The sequence below is a fragment of the Peromyscus maniculatus genome, chromosome 10, assembly GCF_049852395.1.
Source record: "Peromyscus maniculatus bairdii isolate BWxNUB_F1_BW_parent chromosome 10, HU_Pman_BW_mat_3.1, whole genome shotgun sequence".
Classification (NCBI taxonomy): domain Eukaryota; kingdom Metazoa; phylum Chordata; class Mammalia; order Rodentia; family Cricetidae; genus Peromyscus; species Peromyscus maniculatus.
Window position 1 is genome coordinate 31,952,391 of NC_134861.1, and position 26,716 is coordinate 31,979,106.

Below are 26,716 nucleotides of genomic sequence, written 5' to 3' on the forward strand. Positions count from 1 at the left end.
GTACCCTTCTCCACTGTTGTTTTCCTTTTCGGGGAGGAAACTTTCCACTCCTAGGTCCCCAGGATAACGCCCTTCCGCTGGCTGGTTGGAAAACTCTCCGAAGCCCCGGGCTGCAGCCCGCCCCCCTTTCGCAGTGCCCTAGACTGAAATCCAGCTGCAGGCAAGGCCAGGACCCCACCCCACTCCGCATCTACGCGAGGTGGGGGTGGATCCCAGCTCCGAAACCCGCCCTCCGAACGTCGCCCGCAGGAGAGGAAGTGCGGCAGGCCCCGCCCGCACCCGCCGGTCTTATTGGACGAGTCTGCTGTCCATCTTCTCTCCCCCGCAGTCCATTGGCTCTCCGTCTCCCGCGCCAGCCAGCCCTCCTCCCCGCCTGGAGGGTGAGTCACGCCAAACTGGGCGGAGAGTCTGCTGGCCTCTCTCCTTCGCTCGTCTGGGCGGCGGCGGCGGCTGCAACTGGGGACGGGGCGGGTGGCGCATCCCGGGCGCGGAGACAGGAGGAGAAGGCTCATTGTTCGCGGAGCTGTCGCCTCGCAGGTTCCTCGGCTCGGCCCGCCCGGCCCCTGTCAGGCCTGCCCAACCCCCACAACCGCCCGCGGCTCGGAGGCGAAGCGGCCCCGCGGCGGCAGCAGCTGCAGCATCCTCTCCGACCCGCCAGCCATGGAAGACCTAGACCAGTCGCCCCTGGTCTCCTCGTCCGCGGACAGCCCGCCCCGGCCTCCGCCCGCCTTCCAGTACCAGTTCGTGAGGGAGCCCGAGGACGAGGAGGACGAGGACGAGGAGGACGAGGAGGAGGAGGACGACGAGGACCTGGAGGAGCTGGAGGTGCTGGAGAGGAAGCCGGCGGCCGGGCTGTCTGCCGCCCCGGCGCCGCCCGCCGCCGCGCCGCTGCTGGACTTCGGGAGCGACTCGGTGCCCCCCGCGCCCCGCGGGCCGCTGCCGGCCGCGCCCCCCGCCGCCCCTGAGCGGCAGCCGTCCTGGGAGCGGAGCCCCGCGCCGCCCGCGCCGGCCCCTGCCGCAGTCCTGCCCTCCAAGCTCCCCGAGGACGACGAGCCTCCGGCGCGGCCCCCGCCCCCGCCGCCCGCCGGCGCGAGCCCCCTGGCGGAGCCCGCCGCGCCCCCTTCCACGCCGGCCGCGCCCAAGCGCAGGGGCTCGGGCTCAGTGGGTGAGTGTCACCCGCGCGCCGTCCGCGCGCCCCTCCCTCTTTTGTGTGTTGGCCCGGGGGGCGCGGGCAGGGCTGCCCGGGGACCCGAGGGGCTTTGTCTGCGAGCGGCAGGGCGATGGCGCCCCCGCAGGCGGGAGGCAGGCAGAAGGGTGGGGCGGCCACGGAGGCCCGGGTGGGTGCCTTCATTGTCTGTCCGGGTTCCGGGGAGCACGTGCACCCTGGCCAAGCCTCGGGTTCTGCCTTCTGCTCCCTGTTCCATCGCTCTTCCGAAGTTAGGCACAGCCGCTACCAGCTGTTAGGTGTGCATCGAGAACCGGGCTTGTGGATTCCTTGGGCTGGGCTGGCCTCGGCTGCGGGAATGGAAAGGCTGTCGCGCCCAACCCTTTTATTTAAAGGAGGGGCCTTTGCCCGCCACCCTACACAGTTTCTCTGAGGGCCTGCCTTCCTGCCAGGCGTCGGGGGACCCCTTGCACTAATCCCTTCCCCCTCTTACTGGTGGGGAACTGGCTGAGCTGCAGAGGTCTATTCTGTGATCCCACTGCAGTGAGGGAGAGCGCCTCCAGTGGCGTGGTTCCAGGAGAATTGGGTAGCAGAGACTTTTGGTGAAGTTCTGTCACCGCCCAGCTCATTTGTGTGTAATGTGGCGACTCCTCCACCAGACAAACCGAGCCAGGGAAACGAGATCTGGGCATTCGTGTTCCGATGGGGCGCAGCTCGCCAGGGCCTCAGTTGCATGGTAGAAGAAGTTGCCAAATGTTAAGGTGCATCTCTCAGCCTCTAAGTGTATCGCAATCGACTCTTAGAGAAAAGACAAAATGGTTGACCTTAAAAAAGGGGCGGGCGGTGGTGGCGCATGCCTTTAATCCCAGCACTCGGGAGGCAGAGCCAGGCGGCTCTCCGTGAGTTCGAGGCCAGCCTGGACTACAGAGTGAGTTCCAGGAAAAGGCGCAAAGCTACACAGAAAAACCCTGTCTCGAAAACCCAAAACCCAAACCAATTGGTTTTTGAACTTGTGGTAGATGTATCCTGATACATACTGAAATGTTTTGAGACAAATGTTTCATATGTTGGTTAGAAGTGTTAATTTTTGGAAGTATATGATTTAGATTGACAAAATACAGGTCTGTAGTTTCCAAGATACTGTACATTATGTTTTAATTTTTTAAGGAATATTGAACATGGTTTTACTGCCCTTTTGATTTTGGAAAATTACTTTGGTAAGGAAAAATCTCTCTGCTTTGGGACATAGTGTCTTGATAGCAGTAAGACCTTTCTTTGTAAGTTAAGGTAAAAAATTAAAGGCCTTTTAATTTAATTTAATTTATTAAGGTAATAAAATTGTAAGGCCTGCTGGGAAAATTTCACAACATTGCAAGATTTGGGAGGTGGTTCATTTCTAAAAACAACAACAACCCCCCGCCCCCCCCCCCAAAAAAAAAACCATCCTGAGCTCACACTGTCTTTTTTGTTACAATGAACTCTTTCACAATGGGTAAAATGAACCAATAGGGATGTTTCTGGGTAACAATTCATTATGAGCATACTCCAAGGCACTTTTTCCAAAAACAGTTAGTACAGTAAAGAATTTAGAAGGTGAAGGCTACCTTAGCTTTTCATTTTTCTTAACTTTTTTTCTTTTTTTTTTTAGGGAAACTAAAGTTGAAAAAAAAAGTGTTAAAATCTTAAACTGGAAATGTTTGACAAAACCACAATCCACAATTACCTTCTTTTCCTGCATGGAAGCAAGAGAATAGCACTGTCCTTTGAACAGTGGACTTTGAGGGGACTCAGGAAACAACATTTTCTTGAAATCTTGACTGTAAAATACTAAGACAAAGGAGAGAATATTGCCTACTTGGATTTTGTACTGGTTGTATTTATTTGGAAACTTCATTCCTTTTATTGACCAGTGAATGTGGTTCATTGATGAATAATCATTTCAGTGCATCTAGATTTCTTAATGCACTGGAGAGATTGTTCTTTGGCTAGTGCCATTACCGATCCCTATTATTGATTACCTAGGACGCTTTACCTTATTAAGCACTGTTCTAGGCATCTAAGATGTGGTGGTGAGCAAGGCCCTTGCTCCCCTTATGAGAGGAATACACATAATAAGCATATAAAAAAAAACTAAAAATGGTGATGTTATGAGGAGGGGACAACAGCTTTAAGCAATGAGAGTAACTGAAATATGTGAGGTCTTTTTAAATTTGCTTGGTGATAGGAAAAAGAACCTGAGGTTTGAGCTGCAGAGAAAAAAACTTCTAAATGATTCCTGGGGCAAAAAGACCTCTAGGCAGGAATGAGCCTGCCTATCAAGTACCATTAGTGAAGAAAATCTGGCAGAGTGCAGGAATGTGTTACATTCAGGTAATTAGGAGCCTCTCAGGCCATGGTAAAATGTATGCCTTAAAAATTAGTTACTTTAGGACTGTGCATTATGTTTTGATTTTGGAGCAAAAATGTAGTTTTGAAGGCTCAGAGATTAGTGAGAGTAAAGACAGGAGATGAGAAACAAAAATGAAGAGGGCCTACAGATCCCTAGCCCTGTGAGTGTAACTTTGCTATTACATTCATTTTTAATTAGCTCTGATTTCCTTTAATTAGTTGTAATTTTTCTGATTGCTATTGTGCACAGAGTATCTCCATTGTAATGTAACTGATACTGAGACCTGCACCTTTCACTTGGTGACCCTTTTTCTTGGAGAAGTGTGTGACATCCTGTTGGAAGAGTGGCTCATTGTTTCTAAGGAGACTGGCTAGAGACTGATTGAGAGAAGTGCAGACATCAGAAGATGACTAAGCTGATCCTAGACCTAGTGGTCATGTGAGTGCAGAAAGTGCGATAGATTGATTTGAATTCTGAAGGGTATTAAATGCAAATTAAGAGAATCTGGGTTTTATTATATCCTCCTCTAATTCATGTTTTGCCATCCAAAGCTGCTATTATGTCATGAAACTGAAATTGTTCTTCAAAAAAAGAAAGAAAAAGATTAGTGTGCGTGTGTGAGCGCCTGTGTGTGCCAGAGGTGAGAAGAGGGCATCTTTATTGTTGAGTATAGTCTTTTTGATGTTGGTACTCAGCTTGATAATGAGATGTTGTAAGGTGTCTAGTCTGTGCCGTTTAATTTAAGAAAAAGAGATTTGTTAAGCTTCTAGTTAAGGATGCATTGCCATTAGCTTGACTGTGGTAAAATCCTTACGGTAGGTGTTATTACAGTGGTGAGATCCCATACTGGAGGACCACAATTCCATGGTGGGACAGGAAGCAGCCTTTTATGACCATCATCTTGTAAGAACTCAGGTTCCACTAGAACTACTTCCTTCATCCTTCCTGGATGTAGTACTCCAAGTTAGAACCACTTCCCAGTAGGCTGGTCTCTTTGACACAGGTTATTCACTCTATGGCCTCATGTTCAATAATGAAGCCACTACTGAGCCATTCTCCAGCTTCCCCACTTATAATATTAATATAATAAATTAATTTATTGTGTGATTTGGGATCCTCCTGTCCCATCCCTTGAGTAGGTGGAATTTTACCGGGTTGGGCAGACAGGTCTCTAGCCGTGATCCTCACTTTCCTAAAGGTTCCATTATCTACTGACTTAGTCACATGGGAACCAAGCTTTTTACAGTATTTTTCTTTTTTAAAAGCTGTTTTTGGGGGCTGGAGAGATGGCTCAGAGGTTAAGAGTACCGACTGCTCTTCCAGAGGACCTGAGTTCAATTCCCAGCACCCACATGGTGGCTCACAACCATCTGTAATGAGATCTGGCGCCCTCTTCCATAAATCTTTAAAAAAAACAAACTGCCGGGCGGTGGTGGTGCACGCCTTTAATCCCAGCACTCGGGAAGCAGAGCCAGGTGGATCTCTGTGAGTTCGAGGCCAGCCTGGGCTACCAAGTGAGTTCCAGGAAAGGCGCAAAGCTACACAGAGAAACCCTGTCTCGAAAAACCAAAAAAAAAAAAAAAAAAAACCAAAAAAAAAAAAAACACCTGTTTTTGTATGAGTGAAATACGTATTTTTGTGTACACATACAAAATAATTGCAAACAGTACTAAAGTAATGACAAATATCTTTCCCCCAGCTTTTCTTTGCTATTGTTTTCCTCTTTGGAGTTGAGGACTGAACCCAGGGCCTTTCACTTGCTATGAAAAAGCTCTACCACTGAGTAAACCCCCAACCCCTTCACCAGCTTTTTTTAAGTTGAACTCTTGCAGATTGTACCTCTGTTAGAAGTTTCTTGGGTATCTGTCTAGACAATTGAGTTCTTCTATGGAAAAGCATTCATATGTGTGTTATCTTTTTGACTTTACCAAAGCATCTGCAGAGGTTCTGGGCACACGGCTCAGTTGTAGAGAATTGCCTCAAGGATACTAGGGCAGGGGTTTGGTTTCCAGCATTGAAAAAACAAACACCACTCTCCCACATCTCAGTAAAAAAGGCAATAGCTGCAGAGAATCCCATAGATAATACAGCACAGTAGTCCTTTCATCTCTTTTTTCATTTTTCATGAATTTAATTACTTGATGTCAAAAGTAGTAAATGGAAAGAGTCCATTATTTCAGTAATAACTCATGAGTTTTAAATTGTGTATTGATCTGATTAGGGTGATAAAATCTTGTGCCATCCCCTTCCTTCGCCAGGTATATCATTATCCCTTTGCCCAGCATATCTGTGCTGTGTGTGGTATCTCCCAGTTTGTCTCTTAGATGCCTCCTTAACTTAACAGGTAAACTAGTGGTTTCAAATGAGCTTGTGTTCAAATGCATCTTAAGTGAGATTGGCAAAGTTAAAAAATTGCTTCCCTTGATGAAAACATAAAAATTTACCGTAAGTGTATGTAGGGAAAATCAGTTTATTTAGAGTTTATACTGTCCTTTCAAGAGTCCACTGGTTATCTAGGTATATACTTTATGGTTGATGGAGAATTTATAACCCTCACTTCACTTAATAACAGCCCCAAGGTGCAAGAGTAGTGGTACTGGCATTTCTGGAAAGCGTAATTGTGAAAGCATCAAAAGATAATTGGAGAACAGCAGAGGCCACATTCATAGCTGTTACTAGTTATTGTCCATCTCTTTCCTTGCCTGATGTAGGTATAAAGTAAACTTCATCATATGTATAGATGTGGTGTAGGAAAAGAATAGTGTATATAGAGTTGAATACTATTGCACTCTCAGGTCCACTAGCATTAGTAACAGGAATCTTATGACTAAGGGACTGCTGTATTCCATCGCTTCTGTTCTGGTAGTTACGTAAATTAGCAAACAGGGTTGCTGTGAACACCTTTGCATATTATTTCCTCGGAGATAAATGCTGATGTATGCACTGTAGGGTTGTGGAATAAACCCATTCAAGTTAAATTTCCAGTTCAAAGGGGACTGGTACTTACAATGTTGGATGCTGATGAATTGCCCTACAGAGAGGTGTTAGCCTATGTTTCCAGCTGCATTGTGTTAAAGTACCAGTTTTTCCTTTTTTTTAGGTCAACATCTGAGATGTTTATTTGATAATTCCTAATATTGGGAACAAAATCAGATTTGGATTAAGCTTTTGTATGTAGAGGCCAGCCAGCATTTTTTTTTTCAATTTGCTATAGTCTTTTTTTTTTTTTCTTATTAAGAAATTTTCTATTCATTTTACATACTAATCACGGATCCCCCTCTCCTCCCTCCTCCCTCTCCTCCCGCCCCCTCAGCCTTCCTCCCCCAACCCACTCCCCCATTCCCACCTCCTCTAAGGCAAGGCCTCCCATGGGGAGTCAGCAGAGCCTGGAAAGTACCAGTTTTTTAGCTTTTATCAACACAGTACACTGGTAAACTGGTAAATGTTTTACCAAGTTATTAAAGTTTACATTTGTAAGTATTTTGTATAGGCTTAGGGTACCAAAATGTTTTTTTTTCTAACCACCGCCTTTTTTAGTTTGATTTTATGGGTGCAGGATCATTTGAGCTTATCATAGGGTAGCTTAAATTTTTTTACAAGGTTGTTATGTGTGTATTTGTATAACTTGGATATACAGAGGCCAGAAGAGGCTATGGGAGCCCTTGAAATTGGAGTTTAACAGACACTTGTGGGCTGCCATGTGGGTGCTGGGAATCAAATGCCTATATAGTCCTTTGAAAGAGCCACCAGTTAAGAAACTGCTGGGCCATTTCTTCATTTTTAAAAAAAAATATTTTGAGTCATAAAAGTCATTGAACTGTGCTATCTTTAGAAAATTTAGAATTTTTTTTACTGTTAGTGCTTTTATGATTTTATTTTAATATTTTTTAATTGGTTTGCTGCCTAGTGTGTTCTTGAGTGTGAAATAGTGATAGTTTTCATGATTGACCAACTCTATTCTTTGCATTATCTGTCTAAACTACTGTTAATGAAAATATCCTCTGTTCTGCTGTTTTTGCTATAAACAACAAAGTAGTTTTAATTACTGTAACTTTTAAACAAAATAGTCTGTGATAGGGTTTTTCCAGAACTTTTCTTGGATATTTTTGTATGTGTGATTTTTTTTTTTTACTGATTTAAAACATTTATAAATCTGGATGCTTCTGTTGTTAGATTTTTTACTAGGTTATATCATATTTATGTTTTAATCTTAGACAATTGATAATTTAGAATTGGTAATATGTATTTTTCCACAAACAAGGTTTTTATTAATGTGTAGATTTGTAAAATTAACTTTTTGTGATGTATGATTTTACTTTTTAAACTTTTATTCGTGTGTGTGTTTCCACTCTTTATTTTTAGTTTTTTTTTGAGACAGTTTTTTGTTGTTGTTTTTGTTTTTAGAGACAGGGTTTCTCTGTGTAGGTTTAGGTCTGTAGAACAGGCTGGCCTCAAACTCACAGAGATCCTCCTGCCTCTGCCTCTCAAGTGCTGGGATTAAAGGCGTGTGCCACCACTGCCCTGCTGAGACTGGGTTTCCTTGTGTAACCCTGGCTGTCCTTGAACCAGCTCTGTAGACTAGGCTGGGTTGGAACTCAGAGCTCCACTTGAGTGCAGGGATTAAAGGTGTTTGCCACCACAACCAGGCGACTTTCCATTCTTAAAATGTGTGAAATCCCAAGAAACCTGTAGAGAACTATTTCCTGACTGAATTAGTGAACATTGACATGTCAATTACAGGTTAGAAATTTAGTATATCTCTTGTTAGATTTGTGCCTAAGCATTTTAGGTCTCTCTTTTTTTTTAAAATTTTATTTCTTGTGCAATTTAGGGTGAAACCCACCTTTCTTATACATCCTTACTAATAGACCTCTAACTTCTTTTTTTATATAATTTATTTTATTTTATTTGCATTGGTGTTTTGCTGCATGTATGTCTGTGTGAAGATGTCAGATCGAGTTACTGTCAGTTGTGAGCTACCATGTGGGTGCTGGGACTTGAACCTAGGTCCTCTGGAAGAGCATTCAGTGCTCTTAATCACTGAGCCATCTTTCCAGCCCCGCATTTTAGGTCTTTATTGCTGTTATAAAATAGTACTTAATTTTTTCCCCCAAGCCAGGTATAACGGTGCTTTTAATCCTAGTACTCAGGAGGCAGAGACAGGCAGATCTCTGAGTTCAAGGCCAGCCTCGGCTACATCCTGAGTTCCAGGATAGCTAGAACTACATCATGAGACCCTGTCTCAAGTGGTTTTTTTTCCCCCCCTTTTGTGCCTAGAATGTGGAAATGCAGTTTGAATTTTGTGTGTGATCTTTGTATCTGTCTTGAATCCTTGGTAAGTTCACTGTCTTTCTAGAGTGTGTGCCCAGTTCTGAGTTGAGTTGTGTATTTTGTGTTGGAGTTTTCAGCATTGTCTGACCTACACAGTATTCTTTTAGGTGACTGACTCTGGACTACCCCTTGTTGAATTTTGTGCATGGGCAGTGTAGTCTTCACAGTAGTTTAAAGGGAACCCTAGGGCCTTCGCTGTGAAGCTTTTCCTTTGTATGTTAGCCTGCCCTTCTAGTGCAGAGAATCTTTGTGGCCTTCCTAATGGGGCAGGGCTGTGGTGTTCTTGAGTTCCTCCTGGAGTTGTGAGCCAGGGAGTGTTTTATAAGTGTCCCAAGATGGCCTGTTGTCCAGTGTCTTAAGACAGTTGCTTCATATATTTTGCCATATTTTACTTAAGTTATTGTAGTTACTCTCATAACTAGAGGTAGAAGCTATTTTATGATTTAAAATTAGTTTTATAATTAGATAAACTTTTAAAAAATATATCAATTATATTTTTGGCAAATCTTTAAAATGAGCATGTCAAAGGATGCTCAGTATTTGAGTTGTGTGGACATTGGTGAGATTGTAGTGAAACATTTTTAAATTAGATAACAAATTACAGGAATACATTAAACACTGACTTTTTACTTTTCAAAGTAATGGATTTAAAAAGCAAATCTCCTTAGTAGACTTCCATTGTGAAACTGATCTTGTGAGTGCACAGCATTCAGAAGGCACTAAGAAAACGTAAAGTCAAGTGACTGGTGTTTCTCTTTTCCAATTCCGTCTAGGGGTAGAGGGAAGTGAACGCTGATTGGAGTGACAGGTAATTAGGATTTCTGGCTGTGATTCAGGTTTCATGGTGCGACATTCAGATACACTAGGGAGAGTTCAGTTGGGCCAGCACAGGTGATCCTGGAAGAACTGGGGTAAATCAGGACCATTGTTTTGGGGTGTATGTATTACAGAGGATCTTGTCTTATGCAAGGGTTTGGTACACAGTGGACAACTGGAGCTTTTAAATGTTTTTAACCAAGAGAATATGTAACTTTTTTTTAGGAAAATTAATTTGATGGCAGTAGAATGGAAAGATTTACCAGAAAAGTTGTGGTTTTTCTCTTTAGCATATTTTAAAATAACATTTTTCATATGAATATAGTTGTCTTTATGTATAATAATCAGATACATGTATGTTGTGTTCACAGTAGCACAAATGAAATAAATGTTTTGAAATTTAATTTTTTTTAATTTAATTTTTTTGAGGTTAGAGCTTGCTCCTGCTCTCCTGGGATTACAGACTTACACACGAATGGTTAACGTTTGTTTCATTCAGTGAAGTTTGGCACTCTGAATAGTTTTCAAAAAAGGAGCTGTTTGCCCCTTTTTATAAGCTTAATTAGTGTATCTGTAAACTTCCTCAGAAATGCAGAGTGTTACATTTTTTTTTTTTTACTTAACATAGTCTCCCTAATTATAGTCATTCATTTGCAAAAGTGAGGATCTTTTACAGAAAATGACTAAGCTAACAACATCTGTTCCCTTCTACAGGAATTTGAGATAGACACTAATATGTTGTTTTACATGAGAAGGACTGATGAGGAAAGCTGGGAAAGAACCTCCCGGGCCACACATGGACATAGTAGACGTGAGATTTGAACACGTCGTCTCTACCCATAGTCCACCATTGCTTTAGTCGGAAACTGGCAGCCTGTTCTTGAAGACCCAAATGGTACCCCCTCCCTCCCACAAAGCATGTTTAAAAACACAAAACTTATTTTGTGATCAGTCCTGGATGAATTCCCACTTTGGACAATGAGGATTTTGTTTCCTTTTTAAAATTAATGATTTGAAATACCAACTTAAAAACCTTGGTTACTTGGCCAAATGCCAAGTTTTTCTTTGAGAAAGATTCTGGTACTAGATAAAAATAAGATGCATTTTAAGAAACCCTTGAAAAAATTTGGCATGATTTTAAATTAGTTTGTTTTGTCTCTAGTTTTAACAATAGTATATGTTAGCTCACTTTCCGAGTAGAGTAGCTTTTGAATCAGTGACTTTCAACTGTATTGTGTAGAAGGCACCATTTTGTTAAAACATTGTTCTTTTAAATTGTTCCATCTAAATGAATACTTTGGTTCTGTCCTTTGATCCCAAATCTGTTTTTTTAAAAACAGATTTACAAAGTATTGTCTTAGCTGAAAAATGAGAGATTACATAATTAACCTCTTATCACTGTGATGATATCCTTGTCATCTTGACACAACCTAGAGTCACCTGGCAAGAGAGCCTTAAGCAGGGCTCTCTACATTAGGTTGGGTTGTGGGTATGTCTGTACAGGACTGTCTTAGTTAACTGATGTGGGAGGGAGGACCTCTTGTAGGGTGCACTGTTGCCTAGAGTGGCAGAATGGAGCTGAGTGCAAGCAAGCATGTGCACATTCATCTCTTTGCTCTTGACTGGGTGTGGTGTGACTAGCTGTTTGAAATTCCTGCTGTGACTTTCCTACATTATGAACAGAAGAATGGATGAAAAAAATGTGGTACATATACACATTATGAACTACAACCTGGAATTGTAAGAGAAAATAAATCCCTTCTCCCCCAAGTTGCTTTCTCTCAGGGAATTTTATCATCAACAGAAATGAAACTAGGAGAGTCCCACAGCAAGCCAGCTCTGTGAAGTGTGTGCCTGTTGGCACTGCTGTCTTCCTGGTTTGAGTTAGTGTCCTGTGTTACGGGAGACTCTTAATTCACTGGTTTTCATTTGTTGTGACTATACTTTTGTTTGTGACCTGTGTCTAGCTGTTGAAGCTAATCTTGAACTTGTGAAATTAAGATTGTCCCGTGTCAAGGTACCTGAATAGGTGGGGATTGCCATGCCTGGCTTACGGAGACCCCTTTAAACCTATTTCCTCCCCCCCCCCCCACCATCTATTTCATCGAAGAAAACTTTTAAGTATGACATTGTGCCCTGTGGGGATTCAGTCACAATTTATTTGACATTATAAAGTTAGCTATCCCCTGTTTATCAAGGGGACTTGGAAGACAAGTCCGTATTCATGTTAGCTATATACATCTTTCTTACTTTTATCTGTTTTAATCAGCCTTGTCTCTTGTATTTCCTGGTAGAAGTATCTTTCCAAATTTGTTGGTTCCTCTTTACAGAAAAAAAGCTTTCCTGTTATGCCTTGAGTTATTCCAAGTAGTCCTGTGCTAGCTAAAGTCCTTCCTAGTATAAAACAGAAGATCTTCAATTTTCTGAACTTTCAAACCATAGGTACAAACTGGTATCATACATACAAGGTTAACATTCTAATATATAGTGTATTGTCTACTTAGTACAAAATGTAAAATGGGTAGCTTAAACAAGCATTTCTCACAATGCTTGAGACTGAGAAGATTCAGTTCAGTAGATTTTATTGTGAGGCAGCCTTTTTTTACTTGGTAGTTTCTGCCTCCTTGTGTGCATGCTTCTCTGGTATCTGGCAATAATCACATTGGACCAGAGCCTCACTTTTAGGACCTCATCTAACCTCCCCAAAGCTCTATCTGAACATCTAATGTAGGAGTTAAAAATTCAGTACAGGAATGTGGGAAGGGCACAAACATTGCTATATTTCATGTAGGAAACACTGGAGCTAAATTAAGTGTCTTATGCTAGTTATGAATACTTGAGTAAGTTTCTTTTTTGTTTAATTTTAATTTAAAAGGAATCTGTTACCACCATTATGACAATAGGGTTGTAAGTAAAGTGAGTTCTAGGGTATAAAGTACGTAAAACAAATGAGAACGTAACTAATGATAGTAAGAGGGGGGTTGATGAATTCGTTCCCGAGTGTCATTTGGAGAGTGGCTCATGACTGTCTTCAGCACAGTACAGTGACTGTACAGTTACCTTTAAGACTGTAAGAGAAGCCGGGCGGTGGTGGCGCACGCCTTTAATCCCAGCACTCGGGAGGCAGAGCCAGGTGGATCTCTGTGAGTTCGAGGCCAGCCTGGGCTACCAAGTGAGTCCCAGGAAAGGCGCAAAGCTACACAGAGAAACCCTGTCTCGAAAAACCAAAAAAAAAAAAAGACTGTAAGAGAAAATACATAATTTTCAGAAAGTGTTCTCGTAAATGGAACTTAGGCTGGGAACAAAGGATTAAATGAAATAGTTATTAATTTTTATCATACTTAATCTTTTTAACTTTTGATTGGAGTGGGACAAGACAATTTACCTAACTGCAAATGTAAATAAAAACCTTGGATGCAGTATTTTAAGTGATATTACTGTGTGGAAAACAACTTTGGTTAAAATTCAGTATAAACATGCTGTTATTGCCTCTTAAAAAATGGCTAACACTTAGTCATATGTGAGGGTTAGCTACTATTTCTAACTTCTTTTCTACCTTACTTAGCCTTTTCTCTAAAATACGGTTGACTCATCGTGAACTGCCCCTTGCTCAGTCTCTCCCCTCACTCCTCCAGCCTGCTTGTATCTCTGCTGAGGTCGTATTCTGTTTGTTTTTCAGATGAGACCCTCTTTGCTCTTCCTGCTGCATCTGAGCCTGTGATACCCTCCTCTACAGGCAAGTTCTTCCTGCCAGCCTTGGTCTCTTGTATAGCCTGTCACTCTAGTGTTAACAGAGTACTTTGGATTTACTGAAAATTAGCACCGGTCCAAGAACGTCATTTTTACTGAAAAACAAAACAAAATAAAACAAAAAACCCTAAATTTGCATTTTATATGCTACATCCAAGGGAGGCATGGGCAAGGTTTGATTCATAATCGGAATTATTTAAGGAATTCTTGGACCCTTGATTTATATTTACATAATAACGATTCATTTTCTTCAAATAGTTTGCCTTTGTATAGCCACAGGCTTTTATATAAAGGAATGCCTGTCTGTGGCCTTTGATAATCTTGTACCCTGTTGAGTATACAGCTGTTTACTCATTAAATCTTCTCTTTAAACTAGTTAAAAATAGCTTTTTTCAGTTAGTAACACCTGAAGTTTTTTTCAGATTTGATTTATGTCTCTGCATAGTAGGTAACTGCTTCTGAAACTGCATGTCTTTTTTTTTCTTTAGGTACTTTAAATTAATAACTTTATAGGGCACAGTGATTCAGTATACTCACTGTTGCATGGTCAGGTCAAGATGGTTAGTATATCCATCATCTTAGATGTTTTTCATGTTTTTGTAAGGAGAGTATTTAGAGTCCTCACTTGGCTGTTGTGTAATAGACAACATATTAACTGTGTTGTGCAATAGCCATGTACTTTTTAAAATTGACTATAGTTTCGTATTTTCAGTAATGATCCAAGTCTTCATGTATTTATTAACTAAATGCTATTAACATTTTACTTTAATAAATTTTAAATAACATTTTACTTTAGTAAAAGCCTTTACTAACATTTTTATGGCTCTGTCATAAAACTTACATTCTCTCCGAGAACACTGGCATTCTCTAATTTCCTTTTCTATCCATGGCCACAGAAAAAAGCATGGATTTGAAGGATCAGCCAGGTGACACTGTTCCGTCTGCTCAAGAGGATTTCCCATCTGTCCCGCTTGAGTCTGCTGGCTTTCTTCCTTCTCTGTCTCCTTTTTCAACTGTTTCTTTTAAAGAACATGAATACCTTGGTAATTTATCAGCAGTGTCATCTGCAGAAGGAACAATTGAAGAAACTTCAAATGAAGCTTCTAAAGAGTTGCCAGAGAGGGCAACAAATCCATTTGTAGATAGAGATTTAACAGAGTTTTCAGAATTAGAATATTCAGAAATGGGATCATCATTCACTGGCTGTCCGAAAGCAGAGTCACCCATACTAGTAGAAAACACTAAGGAAGAAGTAACCGTGAGGAGTAAAGATAAAGAGGATTTAGTTAGCAATGCAGCCCTTCATAATCCACAGGAGTCACCTATGACCCTTACAAAAGTGGTTAAAGAAGACAGAGTTATGGCTCCAGAAAAGACAAAGGACATTTTTAATGAAATGCAAATGTCAGTGGTAGCACCTCTGAGGGAAGAGTATGCAGACTTTAAGCCATTTGAGCAAGCGTGGGAAGTGAAAGATACCTATGAGGGGACTAGGGATGTGCTGGCTGCTAGAGGTAATTCGGAAAATAGAATGGATAAAAATTACTTTGAAGATAACCTGGAGCAAAAAAGTCATGGAAAAGATAGTGAAAGTAGTAATGATGACGCTTCTTTCCCCAGTACACCAGAGCCTGTGAGGGATGGCTCCAGAGCATACATCACATGTGCTCCCTTTACCTCAGCATCTGATAGCATTGCAGCAAACAGTTTTCCTTTGTTAGAAGATCACACTTCAGAAAATAAAACGGATGAAAAAAAAATAGAAGAAAGGAAGGCCCAAATTATAACAGAGAAGACTAGCCCCAAAACATCAAACCCATTCCTTATAGCAACACAGGACTCTGAGGCCGATTATGTCACAACAGATAATTTATCAAAGGTGACTGAGGTAGAAGTGGCAAACATGGCTGAAGGTCTAACCCCAGATTTAGTACAGGAAGCATGTGAGAGTGAACTGAATGAAGCTACAGGTACGAAGATGGCTTATGAAACAAAAATGGACTTGGTCCAGACATCAGAAGCTATACAAGAATCACTTTACCCCACAGCACAGCTTTGCCCATCCTTTGAAGACTCTGAAGCAACTCCTTCACCAGTTTTGCCTGATATTGTTATGGAAGCACCGTTAAATTCCCTCCTTCCAAATGCTGGTGCTTCTCTAGTGCAGCCCAGCGTGTCCCCACTAGAAGCACCTCCGTCAGTTAGTTATGACAGCATAAAGCTTGAGCCTGAAAATCCTCCACCATATGAAGAAGCCGTGAATGTAGCACTAAAAGCTTCTGGAGCAAAGGAAGAAATGAAAGAGACTGCAAGTATTAATGCAGCTGCTGTTCAGGAAACAGAAGCTCCTTATATATCCATTGCATGTGATTTAATTAAAGAAACAAAGCTCTCCACTGAACCAAGTCCAGATTTCTCTAATTATTCAGAAATAGCAAAATTTGAGAAATTGGTGCCTGACCACTCTGAGCTAGTGGAGGATTCCTCACCTGATTCTGAACCAGTTGACTTATTTAGTGATGATTCAATTCCTGAAGTCCCACAAACACAAGAGGAGGCTGTGATGCTCATGACGGAGAGTCTCACTGAAGTGTCTGAGACAGCAGCACAACACAAACACAAGGAAAGACTTAGTGTTTCACTCCAGGAGGCAGGAAAGCCATATTTAGAGTCTTTTCAGCCCAATTTACATATTACAAAAGATGCTGCACCTAATGAAATTCCAACATTGACCAAAAAGGAGAAAATTCCTTTGCAGATGGAAGAGCTTAATACTTCAATTTATTCAGACGATGACTTGCTTACTTCTAAGGAAGACAAAATAAAAGAAAGTGAAACATTTTCAGATTCATCTCCAATTGAAATAATAGATGAATTTCCCACATTTGTCAGTTCTAAAACCGATTCTTCTTCTAAATTAGCCAAGGAATACACTGACCTAGAAGCATCCAACAAAAGTGAAATTGCTAATGTCCAGAGTGGGGCTGGGTCGTTGCCTTGCTCCGAATTGCTCAGTGACCTTTCTTTCAAGAATATACACCCTGAAGATGAAGTCCATGTTTCAGATGAATTCTCCAAAGATAGGTCCAGTGTGTCTAAGGTGTCCTTATTGTCTTCAGATGCTTCTGCTTTGGGACCTCAAACAGAAATGGGCAGCATAGTTAAACCCAAAGTACTTATAAAAGAAGCAGAGAGAAAACGTCCTTCTGATACAGAGAAAGAGGACAAATCACTGCCGGCTGTGTTTTCATCAGAGCTGAGTAAAACCTCAGGTAATCAATCTGTGCACTGGCTCACTAACTTTTTGGCAGATAACATTTGTGACATAGTGTCTGATATATCATGTTGATTAGAATCTTTTTCACTAATTCAGTTAAAAGTTTACTAGACATATGATGCAGACATACATGCAGGTGAAACACTCATACACATACAACATTAATAAAAATCTAAAAAGGAAAATGATTAAGGAAAGTTTTATTTAATTCTAGCCAAGTATGGTGATATAATACCTATAATCCACACTGTACCCTGAAGGCTAGACAGGAAGATCACTGTGAATTTGTCTCAAAAACAAGAATACAAAGAAGTGTTGAGTACTGTTTTTACTTCTCCTCAGCACTCACCCTTGCTGTTAACATTGCATCATGGAACCAGGAAAAAAAATTAGTAAAATTATCTTACATGATGTAATTTTTTTCTTTAGTATTTCCTGATAACACGACAAGCAAGGGCTATTAAAACAGTCTTTTCATGCTGGGCGGTGGTGGCGCACGCCTTTAATCCCAGCACTCGGGAGGCAGAGGCAGGAGGATCTCTGTGAGTTCGAGGCCAGCCTGGGCTACAGAGTGAGCTCCAGGAAAGGCGCAAAGCTACACAGAGAAACCCGGTCTCGAAAAACAAAACAAAACAAAAAAACCCAGTCTTTTCAGATGTGTTTATTTTTGTCTTAGAAATGATTTAATATCAAATTTGAAGCATGACCATTTCTGTATCGTGCTTTTATATTTAAATAGACATTTTTTTCTAGTGAGAGATATGAGGCTATTTATGATATGAGATATCTTTAATATCTATATTAAATATAGATATTTTTCAGGAAAGTAATTATTGAAGCATGCTCTCATTTTATGAAAAGCTCAGATTATCCACTTACACTTTTTTTTTTTTTTTTTTTTTTGTGGTTTTCAAGACAAGGTTTCTCTGTGTAGCTTTGTGCCTTTCCTGGATCTCGCTCTGTAGACCAGGCTGGCCTCGAACTCACAAAGATCCTCCTGACTCTGCTTCCTGACTGCTGGGATTAAAGGCCTGTGCCACCACCGCCCGGCCCCACTTACACCTTTTATTTTCCCCCCAGAGCTGAGGACCGAACCCAAGACCTTGCACTTGCTAGGCAAGCGCTCTACCACCGAGCTAAATCCCCAACTTCCCCACTTATACTTTTAACACAACATTTACCGTGCTTGTTTTGCACACATTTATTTATTCTTTCATATATTGCATCCCTACCACAGTTTCCCCTCCCTCCTCTCTCCCCACTCCTTCCCCCCTCCGCTAGACCCACCTCTCCTCCCTTTACCTTCTGGAAAAGGCAGGTATCCCAGGAATATCAGCCAAACATGGCATATCAAGTTACAATAAGTCTAGGTGCATCCTCTCATATTAAGGCTGGATGAGGCAACCTGGTGTGAGGAATAGGTTCCCTAAAGCAGGCAAAAGAGTAAGAGACAGCCCCGGCTCCCACTCTTAGAAATCCCACAAGAACACCAAGCTACACAACCATAACATAAGGTCAAATCCATACAGGCTCCCTTATTGTTGGTTCAGTCTCTGTGAGCCCTGGTTAGTTGATTCTGTAGGTTTTCTTGTGGTGTCCTTGACCCCTCTGGCTTCTACAAAACTTCTCCCACTTCAACAGGATTCCCATAGCTCCTCCTAAAGTTTCAGTTGCTAGATGAAGCCTCTCTGAGGACCATTATGCTAGGCTTTGGTCTATGAATATAGAAGAATATCATTAGGAGATGAGCTATGAGTGTGAAATTACATGGATGAATCCCAGCAAAAAAAAAATTTTTTTTAATTGGCATTCTGTTAGCTGTGTTTTCTACTTAAATTTATAGCGATTATGTTGTATTTACTAAATGCACCTACATTTTAGAGATGGCTAGCACTGGCTAGCATCAGACCAGTGTAGAAATTAATTCTCTGTTAGAGGAGATTCTGAATGTTCAGATAATGAATTGAGCAGGGAGATTTTCTGTAGCGGTTATCTAATTATTCTTTATCAATAAAAACTCGGTCAGATATGGGGAAGAACCTGAATGATCAGAGAAGCAGTAGAGAAGCAACCAGGGACCTCCTCTCTCATTCCTCCATCCAAAAAGGCCGAGACTTTAAGCCCCACCCTACTACTTCCTGTGTCTCTATCTCTCTTCAGTCCTCCAAAACCTCTGTGACTAATTTTGGTTGGTTACTAGCTAGCTCCGCCCTCTGATTCAAAGCAAACTTTATTGGCAGTATTGGGAGTGTCAGAATACTAACAAAATATCCCACAACAATTTCCTGTTTGATGGAGAGCAAAGACAATGCCAAGATTCTGGGTTCCTGCTGTGTGTATATGAGTTAACAACATGAAAAATGGAGGTGGGGGACATGAGAAAATAACAAGAGTTTGGGAGAAGATAAATGCAGTTTGAATATGTTAGTGTTGAGGTAAAGAAATTATTGATACCATATATAAAAAGACTTTGAAACAGCTTGGCTGGCTATCATATGTGTATATTTGCCATTAACTTGGAGCTAAAAATTAAAGCCACAGAGAGAAACAAGGGGAAACCAAAAGGCAAATTAAATGGTTAACACACAAGAGTTAAGGATTGAAAAAAGAGGAAAGGTGCCTGATAAGTACAATTGATGTAAGTGGGTGGACCAGGACCCATACAGACTAAACATGGATAACAGATTGGCAACAAGAAGAAAAATGCTAGCCATCAGGGGAATGGAGTTGAAGGGATTCTCCCCATCCCCCTTTTAGGGTTGGAACAGTTGATCATAGATGTTGGGATGGACTCCAGAGTTGAGGTGAAGGGATTGGCTTTGTAGAAGAAGGGATACTGTTGTATGTAGTGAGTAGAAAGGAATGTGTGGATGGGTGTTTATTGCTAGGGTTTTTGTGTCAGAAACTGAAGGACTTGTTTGATAGTAATGGTAAAGCAGTACGTGAGGTATTTGCTGAGAATGAGCTGAAACATACGTGGCAAAGCAAGTATGTTTCATACTTTGCAACTGGAGGATGCAAAGGCAGTGTGTTGCTTAATCATTGATGTGTGGTACATTGACTTTTACTCAGGGCCCTGTACATGCTAGGCAAGTGCTTTATTATTGAGTTATACACTCTGCCTAGCAACTTTCAATGTGCTAAGTAGCCTGGATATGGGATTAGAGAAGGCAAGTGATTGTTTTATTTGAGGTTGTTCTGTTTTGCTACATGGGCCAGTAGAAGGGCAGTGAGCCAAGGGATAAAATAGTTTGCAGTCCTTGAAATAATGGGCTGGCCTCCAGGTTGAAGTGAATAGGAAGTGGATAGAGAGTACTAGATAAAGTGAATTCTAGGTCCAAATTAGGTTTAAGTACCGAAAGTGGTAGGAATGAAAATGTGACTCTTAGAATGTTATGGGGGAAAATAGTGAGATGTATGTGTTGGATATTGAGTTTAAAATTTTAGAGCAAAAGCAGTTCAGGTTGATAAGTGACCGAGATTTGGCCATGAAGAAAGAAAGTTGCTGAGGCCAAGAGGTTGAAATGCATTGCATATGCATTAAAGTCACTTAGGATAGTGACAAATAGAGATTATGGTAAGGGACAGGGACTGGGGAGATGGCTCAGTGGATAAAGCACTTGATATAAGCATGTGGCCAGAGTTCAGATCCCCAGCATCTACATAAAAGTTTTCAGGCACAGTGGCCCACCTGTAATCCCAGTGCACTAGAGACAGAAAGTGGAATCCCCCAGAAAGCCTGACTAGCTAGATTACCTGAGTCAGCAATCTCAAGGTTCAGGGAGAGACCCTGTCTCAGTAAACAATCTGATCTCTGTGTGATGTACTTAAATGAACACTCACGTACCACCAGCCCCCGCCCTCCAAAAAACCCACAACAACAACAACAACAACAACACCCAAGAGTCTTTGGTAAAAGGTACTTGGGGTAACTGACAGGGAAAATCTACAGGGGCAGTAAGATAGAGTGTGACCTGGCCAGACTTCTAAAATGATAGTGTGGATCTGGAAGCAGCAATAGTTAGCAGAGTTCTTGACAAACCCTGTCTCCAGCTGTGCAAAGTACAGGAGAGGAAGCAGCCTTGATTCAGAAGCACCACAGGGAGCCACTGTTCAGGAAGAGCCAGGCCTTAGTGGAAAGGAGGTGAAAGGAGGAATGCTTAGGGAGGAAAAGGGGATCTAGAAGAGGAGGCTCACAGTGCAGTAGGAGGTTTCAAGCAGCACAGTAAAATGGCTTTGGGGGAACAGTAGGCTGACAGTGAAGCACAGAGCAGCATGGTAGAAGAAGGCATGCGAGCAGCATTGGAACACTGTGAGGTCACTTCCTACCTTCATGCTACCTCTCAAAACTTAAGCTAGTTTCCTTCATATGTTTCTTAGGTTGGTTTTGGTAAAACTAAGGATCTGTAGCCCTACTATGGAATTAAAAGGATAAAGAGCATGGGGTGGTGGCAGCAGCGGTGAAGGCCTTTAATCCTAGCACTTGGGAGGCAGAGTCAGGTGAATCTCTGAGTTTGAGGCCAGCCTGGTCTACAAAGTGAGTTCCAGGACAGCCAGGACTACACAGAGAAACTGTCTAAAAAACAAAAACAAAACAAAAAACCCAAATGTATATATTCCATAAAAGTCACAGGAAGTAGATACAGTGTGTGTATAAACAATTTGAATGATATGAGATGTTGGCTTTTTTTTCTATAAAAAGAATGAGAGATTAGGTTTTTCAGCTTGATGATTTTCTTAATTACAATAACTATCTTGAAAGCAGGTACTTATAATTGCTTTGGCATGGTTACTTGAAGTGCTATACGGTATTTATTTGGGGGGGGAGACAAATCCTTTGTTCTCATGTAACTTACTCCCCTGTGTGTGCTTTGTGCGCGCGCGCGCACACAGACACACACACACACACACACACACACACACACACGATTTTGTTAGAATAGCTTACAGGCTGTGTGTGGTCCAAATGTTCCAACCATGGTTATCTCTTGACAGAAAGTCCAAGGATCTGGTATAGCTGTTCAGTCTACATGACCATAAGTCTCAGCCCTCCCAGATAATTCCTTGAGAGCTGCTGGTCTTCATTCTATTTTGGAACCTCATAGAAGTAGGTAGATTCTAACACCAGTTAAAGATTCCTTAGTAGCAGGACAGGTGAACTTGCAGTGAGGTAAGTAGGCAAAAAGCAAAACCTTCTTTCATGTCCTTTGATCTGGGCTGGCTCCACCCTCACTTGATTCAGATTTAAGGTGGATCTTCCCAGCTCAAATGATCATATCAAACTTACCTACAGGTGTGCCCATCTGCTTGGGTTTTATTTAGTTGATTCCAGATGTAGTCAAGTTGACTACTAATATTAGTTGCATAGGTCCACCCCTTGTCAACTTGACACAAAATCACATTCTGCTTAATTTCAAAATCAAAACAATAACCTTTTAGCTACTCTAAATAGAGCTGCAAGGATTTTCAGATTCTCTTTTGATGGATATTACAGTCAGAATGTAAACCTACTTGAGATGGATGTGATAGTTTATCCTGTAATCCCAACACCGAGAGATGGGGGCAGGAGGATCACAATTTCAGGGTCATTTTGGCTGCAATTCCGGTTTAAGATCAGCCTCAAAAAAGTTACCTTTGTGTGTGTGTGTGTGTGTGTGTGTGTGTGTGTCTAGGCTGGTAGCCAGGAAGCTGTAGCAATCCTCTTGTCTCTACCCTTCACTGTTGTGAGGATAAAAGGCACACACAAGACCATATCCAGCTTCTTAGGTGGGTGATGGGATTTGAACCAAAGTTCTTGTAGTTGCTTTGCAAGTGCTCCTAACCACTCAGCCATCTCTCCAGCCCAGTATTAGAATACTTCCTTTATATCACTGTAATCAGGTTGGCTTATGTAGCCAAGAATGACCATTATATGGCTAGTGAGATGGCTTAGTGGTTAAGAGCACTTGCTCTTGAAGAAGACTGGAATTTGGGTTCTAACACCATGTGGTAGCTCACAACCATTTGACAGCCTCTCTGACCCTCTAGGGCACCAGGCATGCATGTAGTACTCATATATATACACAGGGAAAACATACAAATAAAATAATACTAAAAAAGAATGACCACCTACTTCTGACTGTTTCCACCTTGCAAATATTGGGATTGCAGGCACTACCACTTCATGCAGTGCTGGTATTCAAACCAAGGTTTCATTCATACTACATAAGTACTAGCAGCTGAGCTATACTGTACACGATACAGTGTGTTAAATAAGTACTTAAAAATATCTTGTGTGTGAGTATTTTGCCTGTGTGTGTAGGGTGTGGTGTCTGGAGTCCAGAAGAAGGCTTCTGATCCCTGACAATGGAGTTGTAGAAGGTTGGGAGCCGCCATGTGGGTGCTGGGAATGGAAACCTGATCCTTTGCAAGAGCAGCAAGTGCTCCCGATGGTAGAGCTATCTTTCCAGCCCCAAGCAAGTGCATTTCATAGAAATGACCAGACAGACTCCCGCCTTCCTCCTTTACTCTTCCCTTTCTCCCATCACCATCAGTGCCCTTTGTTCCCCTAGAAAGTTTTCACGTCTACTTTCATGTCTCATATACGTACATAATGATATCATGTACAAGAATCACATACAGTCTTTCTGAGGCTGACTTAATTTACCTACCACAATTAACTTCAGTTACATCCATATTTTTGCAAATGACGTAACTTCATTGTTTATGGCTGGAAAAAAATGCCATTGTGTATATGTATTGCATTTTCTTTATCCCTCTCTTGGTTGCGGGACATTAGGTAGGTTCCATGGTGGCTACTGTGAATGGTGCAAGTCTCTGTAATGTGCTGACTTGGAGCCCTCTGGGAAATACATACCCAAGAGTGGTACATCTGGATCATGTGTTAATTTTTTTTAAAGATTTGTTTACTTTTATTGTATTTGTATGAGTGTTTGCCTGCATTTATGTATGTACACTGTATACATGCATGGTGCCTATGGAGGCCAAAAGAGGGTGCCAGATCCCCGTGAACTGGAGATTCAGATGATTGTAAGTCATCATGTGGGTGCTGGGAACTGAGCCTAGGTCCTGCAAGAACACCAGGTGCTTTTAACCACTGACCCACATCTCTGGCCCCTATCATTAGTTTTTTGTTTTGTTGTTTTTTTGAGGAACCTTCGTACTGAATTCCGTCATGGCTGGATTCATTTACACTTCAATCAGCAATGTGTTAAGTCTAAAACCTTCCTAGCATTTGTTGTTAACTGACTTTAAAAAACCCTTTATTACATGTATCTATTATTTTCTGTGTGCATGGTCATGCTTGTGCCTGATGTGGCTTCTGTGTGGAGGTCAGAGCACAACTGTGAGTAATCAGTTCTCTCTTTTCTACCGTGTTGGACCTGGAGGGGTCACACTCAAGCTGTCAGGCTTGGCAGACTAGTGTCTTTACTGGATGAGCCACCTCACTAGCCTGTTATGTTTGCTTAATAACTGCTGTTGTGACTAGTATGGGATGGTCTCTCCATTAGTTCTAATTTGCATTTCTCTGACTACTAGTCAAGTTGAATGGTTTTTCGTGTGTTTATTGGGCATTGTATTTCATCTCTTGAGAACTTCCATTAGTCCATTTTTGAGTTCTTTGTAGATATTAATCTTCTTGTCAGATAGTTTTTTTCTCCCATTCTATAGGCTGTCTACTATGCAGAGCTTAAGTTTTTGAGATCTTGTTTATCATTGTTGCAATTGTTGAGCAATTGAAATCTTGTTGAAAGTTCTTGCCTATGCCTGTTTTGAAGTATTTCTTCTCTAAGAGTTTGAGAGTTTGGGTTATTACATTAAGATCTTTGATCCATTTGTAGTTGACTTTTGTATAGGTAGAGAGATAATCCAGTGTCATACTTTTATATGTGGATACCCAGTTTTCTTAGTATCATTTGCTAAAGATAAAGAGGCTGCCTTTTCTCCAGCATTAGTCAAGCGGCTGTCATTGTGTAGTTTTACCTGGGCCTTTTGGATGTGCGCTTGCTCTTGTGCCAGTACCTTGTTACTTCGTTCTTGCCCAGTAGTACAACTTCATCCAACACAGTAATCTCTCCAGCATTAATTCTTTTTGCTCAGGATAGCTTTGGCTGTCTGAGGTCTTCTGGGTTTCTTTTTGAAACAAAAGCAAAAGATTGTTTTTTCTGTTTCTGTAGAGAATGTCATTAGAATTTTGATGAAGATTGCATTAAATCTGTAGATGGCTTTTGGTTGTATAGTCATTTTTATAATACTTTGCCTAGTCAGGATTGTGGGATATCGTTTTTGACTTCCTTATTTTTTTTTCAGATTTGTTTTATGTGCAGGAGTGTTTTCCTACATGTATGTATGTGCTTGGTGCCCAGGGAGGTCAGAAGAGGGTGGTGAATCTCCTGGAACTGAAGTTAAAGATGTTTGTGAGCTACCATATTCATTTTGAGAATGTTATTATGGTCCAACAAGTGTTAACCATTGAGCTGTCTCTCCAGCCACATCTTCAATTTTATTCTTTAGTGTCTTAAAAGGTTTTCATGGTAGAAGTCTTTAACTTCCTTTGTTAGTTTATTTCAAGGGTTTTACAATTTGAAACAGGTTTCTCTGTGCAGCCTAGAACCTGAAACTCTCCCTATCTATAGACCAGACTGGCCTTGAGCTTAAATGAGTTCCTGCCTCTGCCTCCTGAGTGCTGGGATTAAATGCTCTCCACTTCTCCCCACTTCACATTGTTGTTTGTTTGTTTATTTTTATTTTGAGGCAACTATGAAGAGGGTTTTGTCCCTGCTTTGTTCAATGGTGTGCACTTTGTTGTTAATATAAACAGCTACTGGTGTCTTTTTTAATGTTAATCTTGAATCCTAACCATTTTGTAGAGAGCGTTTATCAGGTTATGAGCCTTGTGGAGTCTTTAGGGTTTCTGATGTATAGAATTGTAACATCTGAAAATAGGATTTTTAAAATTTCTTCCTTTCTTGCGGCTTGCAGCAATTTGCCAAAACTAGGATTTCATATATTGGCCATTTGTGCTTTAGTTTTTATGAATTGTTTGTCCAACCTTTGCTCATTTTAAAGTTTCAATATTCTATTTATGATTTCATGTTCCTTATATGCAGGCTGAAAATTCTTCTGTTACAATATTTGCTCCATTTTCTAGAGATTATTACTTGTCATTTCATTCTTAATTTTTTTTTTTTTTGGTTTTTCGAGACAGGGTTTCTCTGTGTAGTTTTGTGCCTTTCCTGGATCTCGCTCTGTAGACCAGGCTGGCCTCGAACTCACAAAGATCCTCCTGCCTCTAATTCTGATTTATTTATAATTGTCTAGATTCTAGCAGAGTTATTTTCCCCATCATATTCTGATCCAGCTTCCTGGTGCCAGGCAACCATCCTAACTGAAGTGCTGGAAGATTTGAGTGGCCTTTGCTAGATTGCCAGTGGTCCTTTAGGCAATCAAATCCAGACTGGAATGTTGGCGCCACCTAGTGTTGGCAATGGAAAACCAGTCCTATGATTAAATGTCGTTGGTCACACAATTTTAGTGAACTGTAGGTAATCTATTTCACACTTGCTAATGATTTTAAAAACAAGTTTAGCCGGGCGCTGGTGGCACACGCCTTTAATCCTAGCACGCGGGAGGCAGAGCCAGGAGGGTCTCTGAGAGTTCGAGGCCGGCCTGGGCTACCAAGTGAGTCCCAGGAAAGGCGCAAAGCTACGCAGAGAAGAAACCCTGTCTCCAAAAACAAAAACAAACAAACAAACAAACAAAAAAAGCATATAAAAACAAGTTTATAAACAATTTTGACATTTTATACAGAATTAAATGTTTGAGTCATGCTGTTAGAAGCATTTTGAAATGACCTTGAAGATTCCCCTAAAGTGTTTTCATTAAAGTAAAACGTTTACTTAACTTTAAAATTTTAAGTCTAGAAATTAGAAATAAATGTGTGTGTGTTTTCTCATTGAACAACATTTTCATTTTCTCTGGATTTTAA

The 26,716-nt window shown here is 41.3% G+C and overlaps 1 protein-coding gene across 3 annotated transcripts in view; it reads left to right on the forward strand.

Moving 5' to 3' along the window:
- Positions 1 to 452: 452 nt before the first annotated feature.
- Rtn4 (reticulon 4) overlaps positions 453 to 26,716 on the forward strand; it is a 54,443-nt gene continuing 28,179 nt past the window's right edge. The window contains exons 1-3 of one of the 3 annotated variants that reach the window (XM_015986704.2): positions 453 to 1,165; positions 13,381 to 13,437; positions 14,348 to 16,723. In XM_015986704.2, the coding sequence (XP_015842190.2) occupies positions 661 to 1,165; positions 13,381 to 13,437; positions 14,348 to 16,723 (2,938 nt within the window). In that variant the 5' untranslated portion in view covers positions 453 to 660. Of the gene's footprint in view, positions 1,166 to 1,234; positions 1,465 to 13,380; positions 13,438 to 14,347; positions 16,724 to 26,716 lie in introns of those variants that run through there. The other 2 variants (XM_076546157.1, XM_076546158.1) reach the window with 2 other exon arrangements.